Below are 13,692 nucleotides of genomic sequence, written 5' to 3' on the forward strand. Positions count from 1 at the left end.
TTTGTGTTTAGGTTCAGTAAGGAGTGCTCCCTTTATGCCATGATCTCCTTTCCTTGCCAAAGGACTTGACAATGAGCAAGCGGGTATTTTGATGGGGAGCACAACTGGCTGAGCGACAGCACTGCCCCCCCTCCCCACACACACACACATTTTGCCCCTCCTCTGGAGAAGGCCAAGGTACAGCACTTCTTTGCTTGCACATTTGTCCACTTTGCAGGCTGCAACTTGGTTCAGAGCTGCCCCTAATACAGGCTATAGTGGAGCCTCCAAATTCTGAGCACAGAAACTGCATCTGTCAAAATCTAGCACGTAAAATAAAGCACATCTCCAAAAGGTTGGGGCAGTGTGTCTCAGTGAGCTGTATTGCTTCACTATGATTTTATTTGGGTGACATAGCTGTAAGGGAAAGCAGAATTTAGAAAATTTATACTGGTACAATTAATACCACTAACATCTTTACATAAAATTTTAATAGCAAAAAATTGGTAACAGGGTGTCATTATTCAGGCCTAGCAGGTATACAATGTTGTGATGGGGGGACAGGTAATAGGAAACATTAATGCTTTGCAATAAAACAGAAGTATTTTATCATGCTGGAAGTCAGCTAAAATCCTTTTGGTCAAATGTGTTTTGACACCACATCATCAGCTTCCAGGAGTCAGGTTTTCACTTCTAGCTTGTTTTTGTAAGACAAGGACAATTTTCTATACTTTGTGTTATTAGGCATATAACCGTGAATTAGACAATATGGGAGAGAAAATACTGTAGGAAATAGTTTAAAAACAATCTTTGTACTCTTCTGTCAATTTAATCTGTGATGAATGGCATTTCTCAGATTTCAGCAGGTCTGTTCCATCCTGGCTGTTGTCATACCTTTACTTCTCCATGGAAGTTGAAATACCTTAGGCTTTATGATATAATCACTCACTAAAAAAGAAGTGTGTGGTCTCTAAATGGCTCGTGTCTTCACTGGGCTAGGAAAGAATATCAACAGATTTGCTTCTGGAGATTTAGGACATGTTCCCCTTTTCTCTCTCTGTTTTGAGCCAGGTGTAAGTTAGCTTTGATAGATTCTAATGTCAGAAACTCTAATGAAGTTGTTCAGGCAATAGTCTGTATTCATGGGGACTCCATTGCCTAGAGCTAAGAATAATAAAGGAGTCTGCTTGCTTACCAGTTAACATCTAGCTTTCCAAAAGCGTCAGGTGTTGGTGTTGGCTGGAGGGACAAAGAACAATGTATCTTTCAGTGACAGTAATAGGAGAAGTTTGCTTCTGCTTTGCTAAGCCCTCAAGTTCACCTTAGCGTGCTGCACTCTACAAATTTTATCTTCACGCAGTAATTTGTAGCTTTCCTGGGCTTCTGTTTCCTTGAGTGGAGAAGATGAGCACGTGTTCTGTACCATGTGTTTCTACATGACATAGGATAGATCTCATGTGAAATTGGACTTAGGCTGTGTTTGAGATCCTCCCACTTTTGGGACTGTCCTTGAGCCAAAGGAGCCACCAGCAAAATACAGACAGCTCTTACAGAAGGTGGTTTGAAAACAGGGTGGAACAAGGCTGGCTTGAATGAAGAGTGTCAACTGCATGACACACGTGTCATGGGACTGAGAGTGTGAATGCTGCAACAGGTGGCCCGGCAAGAACAGCAAGAGCAGATAGTATCTCGCCCTTTCACCATCCCTGCAAAAATCTCCTTTTGCAAACACTGGAGCAGCTTGTTTCCAGCTCCCAGCAGGTCTCAGCAGTGTTTGCTGAGTGCCTCAACAATAAATCGTGCCGTAGTCATACCCTCACTCTTCTCCTCCAGGGCCCGGAGGAATAGCTGGCATATCCTGCCACACTCTTGGAAAACAGCCGAGAGCCACGTTCCTCAGTGTCCCTGCTCCAAAAAAACCTCTTTTCTGCCAGGTTGGAGTCTTTCAAAACTTGTTTCATGCTGGTTTGGCCCTTGTGCATGGAAGTCTCTGACAGATGTGTAAATATTTCACAGTGAATGAAGCTTCTGAATGAGTACAAAAATAAAAAAAACACGGACAGGTTTTGAGTTCTCAAAATTAGCTTGGGAGTCTTTACCTTCACAAACACTGTGAGGCCAGCAAGTGAGTGTAGTGTAACATTTTCACTTCTAAGGATAAGCTTTTAAGGACAACCTTTGCCAGAAGAGATTTCATAGCTTGTTTTAAAATTGTTGCATTCTTTACTGAAAATAGTTGCAGAGCGCAAAAGTCTCAGAATTTTGCGTATCTGTACTTGTCTGTTTCACATAGAAATGTATTTTTTTCATTGCTAGCTTCAAATTTCTTGGATTTTCTTCTTAACGCTTAAAAGATTGTGCTTTCCCTGTTTCTATAAAGGCTTTAATAGTTCATGCAGGACATAAAAACAAAATAATAGGAATTCGTGATTTTTCATGCATGCGCTATACAGAAGATCTAACCACAGGCAAAGGGAAACCAAATAATTTGGACACCTTCTCAGGCTAAAGTACTTTTGCCTGAAGAAGTTTCTGAGCCATTTCAAATAATGCACTAATTTACAAAATTAGAACACTTTATATAATTCATTTACAGATAAAAAGACTATATAATTAGCTAAATTAGTCACTACAAAGGTTATTCAGCTCGTTGTCCTCTCATTTTGGCACTGGAGTGATAGTAAATATTAATCTCTGAAAATACAACATTTAACCACCAGTTGCAATACTTGGTGATGGGGAATGTTAGGGAAGTGGGTAGTTAGGTAATTTTTGAAATTATAATGATTTCTAACAATAAAATAAATAGTGATTTAAACAACTTTGGAGAACAAGTTCTAACAGATTTTCCCCAGCTGCCTGTAATTTTCACTAGAGAGTGGATACAAGGAATTAAGAAATACATAATTAAGTTCTTCCACACTGGAAAGGCTTACTCAGCATAGCCCTGAGATGTATGTTGGTTAATGGTCCAAATAAAGGAAGCACACCATAGGAGAAAAGATTTAAAATATCACTATCTATTTGGCTTAGGAGTTTGGGCTTTTTTGAGGGATACAATGGGTATGTCTTCAGCTGACATTTCTGATAGTGTCGTGATCCTTTGCAGTCATTCAGTAAGCACCTCGGTTTTCCTCCAACTGCTTTAATTTCATCAACAAGCTTTTCATATCCTCTGGACTGCACATCAATGTCAGATTTGCCATTTCTCTCACCCACTTCAATTATGTCTGTTCAGATAGGTCCATTTATGTCTGCTACAGAAGATGACAGAGAAAATGGAGTGAGGCTTAGCGGAAAATTCAGTCGTGTTCCTCTCCTTCAGAAAACTCAGTGAAGGCAGACAACACAGCGTTCTTTAAATATGGCAGTGTTTGTGAGTGCTTACTTGTTGGGCAAGGAACAGCATTTCAACTAGAATAAAATAGCCAGCTGCATGTTCAAAGCATTTAGTTCTTTGATTTTCACGTGACTGCAACTTAAATCTCTAGCTAAACTCAGATATGCCACATTACCAAGAGACACCTGGGTTTCTGTCATCCTATAGGTAATAGAAATGGCTTGTGAATTCAGTTCCTCTGTACCCACTTCTATAGATGGCAGAACATGTTCTCTGAAATGGAATAATCGAGTTGCTCACAAAGAGTGCTTTGATGAAATACTCCATAGACATTCCTCTTGAAAAGGCTGGGTTTGCCCTACAGCCTACAAACCCTGCAAAATGGGGATAATATTGCTTAGGGAACTTTTTTTCCTGAACTAGAGCTAGCCAAAACCATTTGGGCATCATTTTAAACGTTAACATTTATGCATTGTGTGTGCTTTCTGAGCCTATGACATGGCTGAAGAAAACACGTTTAGCTGCACTTGGACTGCTCTGGAGTTGTTAAAGAACAGTATGAAGATTGTCTCCTCGCTTTCCAAAATCATATGAGGTGTCCCCTGTTGTTCTTTATCCCCTGCAGTGAAAAGTGAGCCTGGAAAGAATGGAGTTTCTTTTCCATCCATATGAAGAAAATCTCCTAGTGGTGGTCTAGGAATCTTTCACTGGAAGAGAGGATCTGGTAGAATCACCTCATACTGCTAATAAATGTGCATAGATACAAAAATAGATAATTGCTTTATTATTTAATAATAAACTGTGTAGTAACTATAAATAATTAAACACTGAAAATTTAACTTCCCCCATCAAGAAGTTTCTGTAGTCTCCCGTATTTTCAGGATGGTCTTGGTGTTGATTCCCTTTTTTTATATTTTGGCTTCATAACAAGCAAGTCATGGTGCCTGTATTGGTGCAAAGGTAGAGGTCCCAAAATACTCGTACTAGTTGCATATTCCGGGCTTTTGAGCCTGCCTTCTCGCTGCATCTCTCTAGTATTTTTCACTCTCCTGGGCTGAGGAATTCAGGCGCGTGTGGCCTCCTGGCCAGACCTGCCTCTGGAAGTGGAATCCAAGTGCAGATGTTCTTGGGTAGGAACTTCAGCTGTCTTCTCAATGTTCATGTGTATCGTGTGTATCTTAGTAGAGATTAGTCCCTACTTTTCATGACAAAATTACTGGAAATAGCACATGTGATAATTCCAGCGAACTTTTCTTCATGTGTATTGTGGCCTGCCTGTTAAAGGCTGCAATCTTTTAATAGCTTAATGCTTGTAAAAGAATGGGGCAGTTCCATAGCTAAAGAAAATCCACACTCAAACTTGTGATGCAATGTAGAAGTGACCAGGAAGTTTTTAACTAGAAAATCCAAATGTAAAATTAAGTGCTGATCCTCAGAGATATACTGAGTGAGTGTTTTGGAATATGAGCTTTCAGCCTGCTAACTTAATAGTTTGCATATATAAAGTTGACTGCCATCATTTCTCAAAGGGGTGTCTGCTCTGCTTTGCTGCATAGAAACTGTGGTCCACTTAAAAGAAATGTCATAATATATACTATAGCAATATATATACACCACGCGAACATTGTACATCATATATAATTTTATGTATGATCATAGTATATGAGATAATATATTTTATATATAGGAGCTAGAATGCACAGTCCTCTCTTTAGGGAAATGTTTCAGAATATGGATGATTTCCCTTCCATTGTGTTTTGCTGTTGACAATAGAGCAAGTGGTGTTTTCTAATCTCAGTTGCAGAAGCCAGGCGCTGGCATTTAAAAGGGACAGCTGACATAAGTGCTTTACGTGGCGCCTGTGTATAACGTATTTTATTTCTTTGTTCCTTCTTGCTTTTTTGTTAGAATGTCGGTATGTTCGGTAATTGGGAGGATGAGTGAATGCTTCTGAAATGTAGCATATTTATCAAGATGTGCCTGTGCATAATGAAATCAGATGTTATGAGGCATCACTGGGATTCCAGCATTCTTGGTACCTTTAGTAAAGCCAGACACAACTACCCCTTGGATGGGCTGCCTTAGAGGTGCTTGTTTGGAAATGTAGTGCCTCTGAAAGCACTCTTGACTGTATTAAAATATCCAACCTTAGTGCACCAGTGTTTTTTCTTCTCCTCAGTCCATGAATTGGTAGAAAATGAGTATGTCTCTCCTGCTGGATATAGTTGCAGTAAATAAATCACTCAGACTCGTTAGTTTTCCCATAGGAGAAGTACCATTCCGTTGCTTGCTTGATGATTTTTGCCACGTAATTGCTGAATTAAGCCTAATTACAGGTGACTGGACTTTGCATATTGGGGTGGTGGCAGTGAATTTGCCATTAAGCACTCTTCATAGCTAGCACTGACTTTCCTCCCCCTTACTAAAAGTTCTTTAGTTACAGGTACTGCTATAGCTGCCTTGTTCTTTGCCTCAGGGCTCGTTGATGCTGTTATATGGGTTCATTTTGCTCCTGGCCCTTTGGTCCACCTCCCCTCTGCCTTTTTCCCTTTCACTTCTTTGCACTGTATTGTTTCATTCTAAATTAAATCGCAAAATTAGCAAATAAATAAATAATGAGATTAGTTTGCCACCAACTGGCTACATCATATTTCATATCCACCCTACATTTGGCTTTTCTTGGAGAATGCATGTCCTGTAGTTCTCGCTGTGTACCTCGTTTAACAAAGCCCACTCCATTTCTTAGCTGATCTTAGCCTACCTCCGCTGTAATCGGGATGATTAATAAGAGTAGGCTACCTTTATTAAGTTAGGTAATAGAGACCAAAGCTTATTCAACTCCAGCTTTTCCACTTGCAACTTCCACTGCCAGCTGGGAAGCACTGGTTCAGCGATCTCCTTCTCCCCGCCTCCTCCCAATAATACCGAATGTTGTTCTGTTAATGTATTTTCTCTGAAGCGCTATAATGCGGTGCATGGCTTCTCAGATAAAGCTGTAAACTTCTGCTTTATTCTGAAATTGCTTACTGTTGCAGTAAAAACCCTTTTGTGCTGAGATCTGAAGATACGTCTTCTGGGTCAAAGTCAAGATGTCTCTGTGTATTATTCTTCGGGTGAGTGTAGTGTAATGTTCCTTCTGTGACTGGGAAAAATGATAAATAAAAAGTTGGAGTGTGTGTAGGTTTTTTGGAGGACAGGATTATACATGACAAGCACAAAAAGAAGAAAAGAAACTTCAGCAATATATAAGAAAGCAAATTTCCTTTATTGTGAGCAATCCAATATGCTTTTATAGGATTAGGGTAAGTAGGTATAAAGACATTGTCTCTGGGTAGTTTTCTGAATAATTTAGATGTTGTTACATGCAGAGTAAATTGGCTCCGTGGTGCTCCTTCCTGCTAGACACATGCCTTGTGTGGGTATTTTTGGCTTCCAACGTGGGACATGAAAGAAATAATCTTGGCCAAAAGCCCGTTTTATAAAGAAGGAATAGTCTTATGCTTGAAATAAGCCCTAGTTCTGGCTTTTTTATTCTACATTACAGCACAAAGCAGGCTGACTTAGCTGACTAGTAAGGGTTTCTTGAGTTGTGTTGGCAGCTCAAAGCTGCTTGGTGCCTCTCCAGAGGCCACAGAAGTAGTATCACCTTCCCTGTGCTGTATGTGTGTTGTAATAAGGCATCTGGGAGCTGGGGCCTGAGTGCATCAACCCCTGAAAAGCCATTGCTAACCACACAGGAGGGGCTGGAATTGGTCCTTACTTATTTGTGAAAGTACAGTTGAAAATCCAGCAGTGTAGTTGTCAATTATTAACCTTGCAAAAACTCAACACAGCCAGAATTTGGCTGAAGTTGAGCAAAACCGAGAGTGTACTCGGGTTCAATGAAACACTTGAAAAGTCTGTATTGATGTGTACCGGCAGAGCTGAATGCTCTCATCTGTACATTGTTGCCAAATTTGCTTACATTTTTCAAATAGCTAGGATATGAATTTATTGTTGTTACTAAATTATTCTGGGGAGCTAGAATTTTCAGTGGAGGAGCCAAAAGTTATGCAGGATATCTAGTCTTCAACACTTGTAGCTCCAAGTCTTTTTTTCATTTCTTAAAATACTTTTATGTGCTCCAGAAACACAGCGGGCTATCAAATTACTAGAGAACTGAAACATCTTTCTCGCACAGAATTTTCTGCTATGAAAAATGTGCAGTAATTAAATTCAGGTACTGGTGAGGATCTAAAATGTTCTGCGGATTGAACTGTTTCTTTTGTTCGTGTGCTGATTCAGAGGATATACATACAACTTAGCAATTCAGCTCGAGGGTATAAAACTACTGGAACGTTGTGGTGCTCTTTCCAGCCGTGTCACGCATCTTCTCCGCCAGGGACAACAGAGGGTCATTAAACTTTGCTGCTGACTTACCAAGTCTTACACGATGACTGTTAGTCTAGTTGCGTTGCCATTGCTGCTGGGCTCTCGTGCGGCTGATTCTGTATCTCATATTTTGACGTGAATTAACTGACTCATATGAACTTTCATATTCATTTCCAAAGAAGCTTCTAAGTAGTCCTTTGCATCTTTCCCAGTAGCAGGATCTCTCCCATGCTGGGGCACGCATCTGGCATGCCAGATTCATGCAGCTGTGGGGAGGAAGCAGCAGGATGCTGCAGTGCCTTAATTTATCCCTGTGTTCAGGAGGGTCTTCTCTGCTTGTAACAGGGTGCAGCAACCTCAGCCCTGCCATGCAGCACGATGCCTCGGGTACACATGTCAGCTCATAGACGTAGCGCTGAGTGTGGCCCAGGAATGTGGTGCCTTATCCCAGATTTGGGGTTTTGGTCTGCTGAGTTTCAGAAATGTTCTGTGAAGCAGAATGCCACCAGCCAAGGGACAGCTCAACAAACCGAGTACCTGTATTTTTCTGCCTTTCCATTTCTTTTGCATCTAAAGATGAAAAAAATAATCTCTGAGTTTTCAGGATATTTAGGGCCATGTTATGTCCTCAATAACAGTGAAAATCCTCTTGTCCTTCATTTCATTTCACTGATGTCACTGATGGGAATTTGAAAGGTGATGGTAATGAATATGCACTGGGAGGCATTTCTGTTCATTACATTATGTCTGCAGAGCTAAAGGGAGTTAGAGCAGTAGGGAAGTCCCGTCGCCTGTTAAGTTGCTGCTTCTGCTGCCCATTACACCACTGTTGGGAGAATGGTAATTACCCTTGTTGCATTAACGAGTGGCAGACTAATTTTAAGCTAACTTCTGCTGATAAATACAGTGGAGCTGCAGATGCTGTTGCTACTTAAAGTATGCATTTTAAAAATTGGTCCTTGTGAGTAGTACTACAAGCAGGCGGCCACTCTCAGTAGAGTTTTAAAACACTACAGCGTTTTCAGCATCACAAGTTCAGCTGAATGACTTTTAAAATAACTCTATGGGGAACTGCCCTATTTTTAAGTGCATTCTTTAATTGCTACTTTCCAGTCTTCAGTGCATTTTTATTACATATTTCAACCTAAACATGCAATTTGTGTGTTTCAGGTGAAATATTACTGTCATTCCACTATACTTGGTGGTGTTTCTTGCAATGTCAGTTGAAGCCAATGGCTGCAACGTACCTATTTCTCGTAGTCAGAAAGTCATATGCTATTTGTTCTTCAATTTTAATCATGTTTTAGACAAAGATATTCTAAAAGGCAATGAATTCCAGCAGAAGCCATGCCAGGAATTTCTGAGAAAAGGGAATGTTGTTCTGCTAATTCTGCTAAAAGTGACCCTACTTTATAACCTTCCAGCCTTAGAGGGCATTTCTGTCTTGAGTGAAATAATAGTTCTGTGCAAGGAAACAAAACCATCCCCCCCCTGCAGCAACAGAAGATGATTATATACTAATTAGGGAGGTAAAACTTTTACATATTTGGTCTAAACACCATTCTAAAGATGGGTTATGGTTTCTTTTAGTCATTTACATTCATGTAATGTTTGGAGGTTTTTTAATAGTAATCTGCATATCCCAGATTTTTACTGTCAAGTTTTACCTGGGAGAATTATTGTTACTGAGGAGCCTGTGACAGGTTATCACCCTAGCTACCAGTTAAGTGCATGCCAGAAGCAGAGATGAGTAGAGTTTACCATATCTGCTAACAACAGGAGTGCTTGTTTAAGGGACGCTAGTCAACTAGCAATGTGTCAGACAATCTATATTTTTATTTTCCCTGCAAAAAATGGCTCTGCACTAAGAGTATATATTCAGTGCTACGCTAGGACCTGGGTCTTGCAGGCTTGGATTTTTCAAAATCTTTCAGAAAAGCTTCTTTTTTAAGGGCATGCTAAACTTTCCAACAAAGAGCAGAGAAACTGGATGGATGAATGTGAATCAGTGGACTTGAAAAATTATGAGATGGTGATACTGCTTTGACAGCATTACTTTCCTTTGGAAATCTTGTGTCAGGAAAAAAACAACAGCAAAATGTAACCTCAGCAACTGCTAAAGGTTTTGTTTAAAACAACAAGTGTCGTCTTAAAGTCATTGATATCCTTTTTTATGAGATTTATCTTCCTCTGCACCCAAGTGCAGCCTTGATATATCAGGCAGTGTGTTCCCTTGCTTTTGCCTCCTAACTCAGCTATTGCTTTTTGATTTGATATTCTGATCACATAAATTAGCCCAGAAAATCTTGTATTTTTCCATAACTCATACTTCTGATGGAGTGTTTAGACTTCCAGTTTCTCTTGGTTATTTCGCCATACTTCTTTGCCTTTGTGTCCAGTATTGATGATATTTGCTTTTATGCCTTTGTTTATAAAATGCTCCGTGGACTTTAACTGAACCCTTCTCAGTCCCAGTTTGGAAACCTCATCACGCCATTAGCAAGTCTGCGTGCAAAGACACTCTTCCCATTTTCTCTGAGATGTATTCTGTCCTTGCCCAACAGCTGTGGTTAAAGCTCTTCTGATGGCACTGTCTAAACAGCTTTCCATGTTCCTTCTGGCTCCATCCATTCTTGGCAAGAGTCTGGGTCCCCACCATCTTGGCTGCCAGCCCCAGCTACGGTCTTGATGGGAGTACCAGTTCTCCCTATTGCATACAGAATTTGAAGGTCATCCAGCTGAGCTGTAATACTTCTAAACCTCCTTTTTGCATTAGATGCACAGTGCAGCAGACACAGAGAAGCAGTCTGCTACAGGAACTCAGCAAATTTCATGGGCTCCACTAGACTAGCAGACCAGACAAGGAGGAAGGAAAAGAATAATTTTTTTTGAAAAACTTTATTGAGGTCTTGTCCTTTCTAAAGCAGCTTGTGAGAGTGGTAGTGAGTTTTGCTTGTAACTTTCCCTAAACTCTCCATATCTGAGGTGTACAGGTGTGCTTTCTATCCGTGCAGAAACTTCTCATGTGCTCAGTGAGGTCCTTTCCCCATCGGTTTGGTGCTTCTGCAGGCATGCTAGAAGCATTTCAACTTGGCATAGGTGTGCGTATTTTTGGTTGGTTTGTTTGGAGGGGCATTCTGCAAACAGCCATTCTCCCTTTGCCTTTTTGAATATTTTAGGAATAACATCACATTTTAAGCCTTCTCCTGTAAACAGTTCTGCATGGAAAACAGTAGAAAAATATGAGATTTTGAATTTAGAACAAAGGCTTCCAAAAGCACGTACAAAGATGTCCGCGGACATTCAGTTGTCAAAAAAAAAAAGGGGGGGTGTGTGTGGAATTTTCAATATTAAAGAAAATTGGTCACATAACAAGAATTAATAAAATGACCAGTAAATGTCATCATCTCTAATAAATTCTAATTCCCCAGAATTGCATTTATTTCATGTATTGACTCGTGATTCATATACATATCCACAGACTGTGCTATTCTGTCCTCTGGCAGCTTGTAATGAATCCTTCTCTTTGGAAAAAAAACCAGATTTGTTTTGGTTTATTGTTGTTATGCCCTTGTTATCTCGGGCATAGCTGCCGCTGAATTCTATCAACCGATCTTTCTTCTGCTGGTAGAACTTCTGCAGCTTATTTTATTGTTTTCCTGTGGTAGACGTGTCAGCTCGATATTCCGACTTTCTTATGGCTGGTAAAACTCGCTCGGGCCTTTTGGAGTAGCAGGTCTTCTGGCACCTGATATGTTGTGCTATATTGGAGGGCCAGATGAAATATCCCACCAAAAATGGTTGAAGTAATTGTTTCTGTGGGTGAAAATTTATTGTATGCAGCCTGTGTAAGGCTGGAATTGAAGAGTTTGAAATCCTATAGCTTAATAAAAGGATGACAGGGTTTTTTTGTGAAATATAGATGGTGTTTCCCATGAGCCATTTAAAACTCAACTGGTGTCATAAATACAAAGAGCTAGACTTAAGGACACTATTTCTGATGACCTCTCCTAACACTGCTAAGCTTTTCCCAAGAGTTCAGCATTTAAGAGGTTATATTGGAGCAGAGATTTTTTAAAAAGTGCTCTGAAGGTTACCATCCTTCTAAGCCTATGGCTTCTGTCTACGAGTATCTTTTTTGGGCTGTTGTCAAACTTGATCAGCACAAATAAATCACTGCAGCTTTCTGGCTCCATCTTGTCTTTAGGATTTTGGAACGCTACGTCCAAGATCAGATTCCCGGTGCAACGGTCGTGGTGGAATCCATTGGTGCACGGAGGTTTGGGGATGGGTACTCTGAAGAGGATTACACCAAGTCCGACCTCATGGTCTATGCAATTGACCCACAAACAAACAGAGCTATAATGAGGAATGAACTTTTTAAGTAAGTATATTATTTGTTGCTCTTCCTATATTTCTATGAACTGTTTTGAAGCCTGTTGGTCTGTCTCTGTTAGCAAGTGGTTCAACACAACAGGAACAGAAAAATCTTTTGAAGCAGTTGGTGCATGCCGCTACACCTGCCCTACGTGCAGCTTGGGAGTTTACAGCTCTACCAGGTTCAGCCCATTCCCTTGAGCTGAATGGCTCCCATACATGTCATTTAGACATTGTTGCCAGGAGAGCTTGCAATATGTTTGGTCCACCCTGTGGAGGAGCTTCCAGTTTAAATTCCTCTGAAGGAATTTACTTTATGTGTACCAAAACTTCTCTGTGATCTTCAAGCAAGGGCCTTGGTGCTCCAGTCGTTGACCTTCAGGCTTTCTGCAGTTTCTATTTGGAGCATGTCTCTTTCTCTTCTTGTGGAAACTGAAGCAGAAGAAAGGGAAGGGGAAGGAAGAGAGGTGGTGTGCACCTAGTCTGAAGCATAGACATCGGAGCATGACCCAGGTGTACATCTGCATGCAGGAAATCAGAAGGGCTCACAGGTGCCCAGTGGGCTGAGCAGACAGATCTGCATGGGCCTATGCCACCAGCTGCTAGAGGAGATGGTGAACGGCAGTAGACAGGTCACTTATATTCGTAATTTGATGTTGTTTTGCCTTTTCAGTTGACTTCCAAATAAGCAGTTAAATTCCAGTGTCACATAAAACGTAAGAGATGGCTTTTAATTGACTGATTATACTCAGAGCATGCTGCCAGTGAATGGGCCAGCTCTGGCCGCTCCAGCGGAGCGGTTTGGTAGGGTGCCACTCTGCCTGGGCTTTTGCACCTTAGCAGAGCTCCAGTGGGATTTCACTCTGGCACGCTACTGCTTTGGGGGCCAGTGGTAACTCCGCTCTCTTCCTTGCACAAGAAGAAAAGCCAGAGATTACATGGGTAAGGAAATGAAATTAAGGGAATCTCTTTGCATGGTTTTTCTGAGTCATCACTAGTGGCAAGTAGGCTCTAAGACAAAATTAGCATCTCAACCTATTCAGCTGCCGATGTATCAATATGGCTGTAGGATCATTTTGTTAGAAACTCTATTTTTGTGTTTCAGCATTCTGCATATGATTCAAAACAATGGAAATGCAAATCAGGCTCTTCTTCTAAAGCAGCCGCTATCTTTTGGATTTTTTTGCACGTGTTTCACCTTTGTGTTTGCTTTTTATCTCAGTGAAAACTAGACCAGACTGTTCCATGATGCTATAAAGCAGCATGTCAGTCAGCAGCCTAAAAAGCAAATGGCTGTGACCCATCTCAGTGGACTGTGATTGAAAAAGGGCTTGTTCTCTCGAGCTCTTAATTTAGTACAGATGAATTATAGCATACTAAAGCTCTGCATATATTCAGAGTTTATAGGTTGGAAAAGATCACTGTGATCAGTCTGACCTAGTATAATAAAGACCGTAGGAACTCCCAAAATCAATTCTGCTTTGAACGTGTCTGTCAGCAAAGCAGCTGCTCAAGAAAATCCAATCAGCTACAACCTTTGTGTTGTTATTGCAGGGTAATTATTTTTACTGTCAAAAATTAGGTCTTTTTTCTTTTTTTTCAATTTGTCTAGATTCAGTCATAGA

The 13,692-nt window shown here is 40.6% G+C and overlaps 1 protein-coding gene across 1 annotated transcript in view; it reads left to right on the top strand.

The window, feature by feature from the left end:
* The window catches only part of PCDH15 (protocadherin related 15), a 711,887-nt gene that overhangs the window by 665,874 nt on the left and 32,321 nt on the right, over positions 1-13,692 (top strand). The window contains exon 31 of the mRNA XM_075025448.1: positions 11,898-12,074. Coding sequence (XP_074881549.1) covers positions 11,898-12,074 — 177 coding nt within the window. The remainder of the gene's footprint in view (positions 1-11,897; positions 12,075-13,692) is intronic.

This window comes from Buteo buteo, chromosome 4, assembly GCF_964188355.1.
Source record: "Buteo buteo chromosome 4, bButBut1.hap1.1, whole genome shotgun sequence".
In the NCBI taxonomy this organism is placed as follows: domain Eukaryota; kingdom Metazoa; phylum Chordata; class Aves; order Accipitriformes; family Accipitridae; genus Buteo; species Buteo buteo.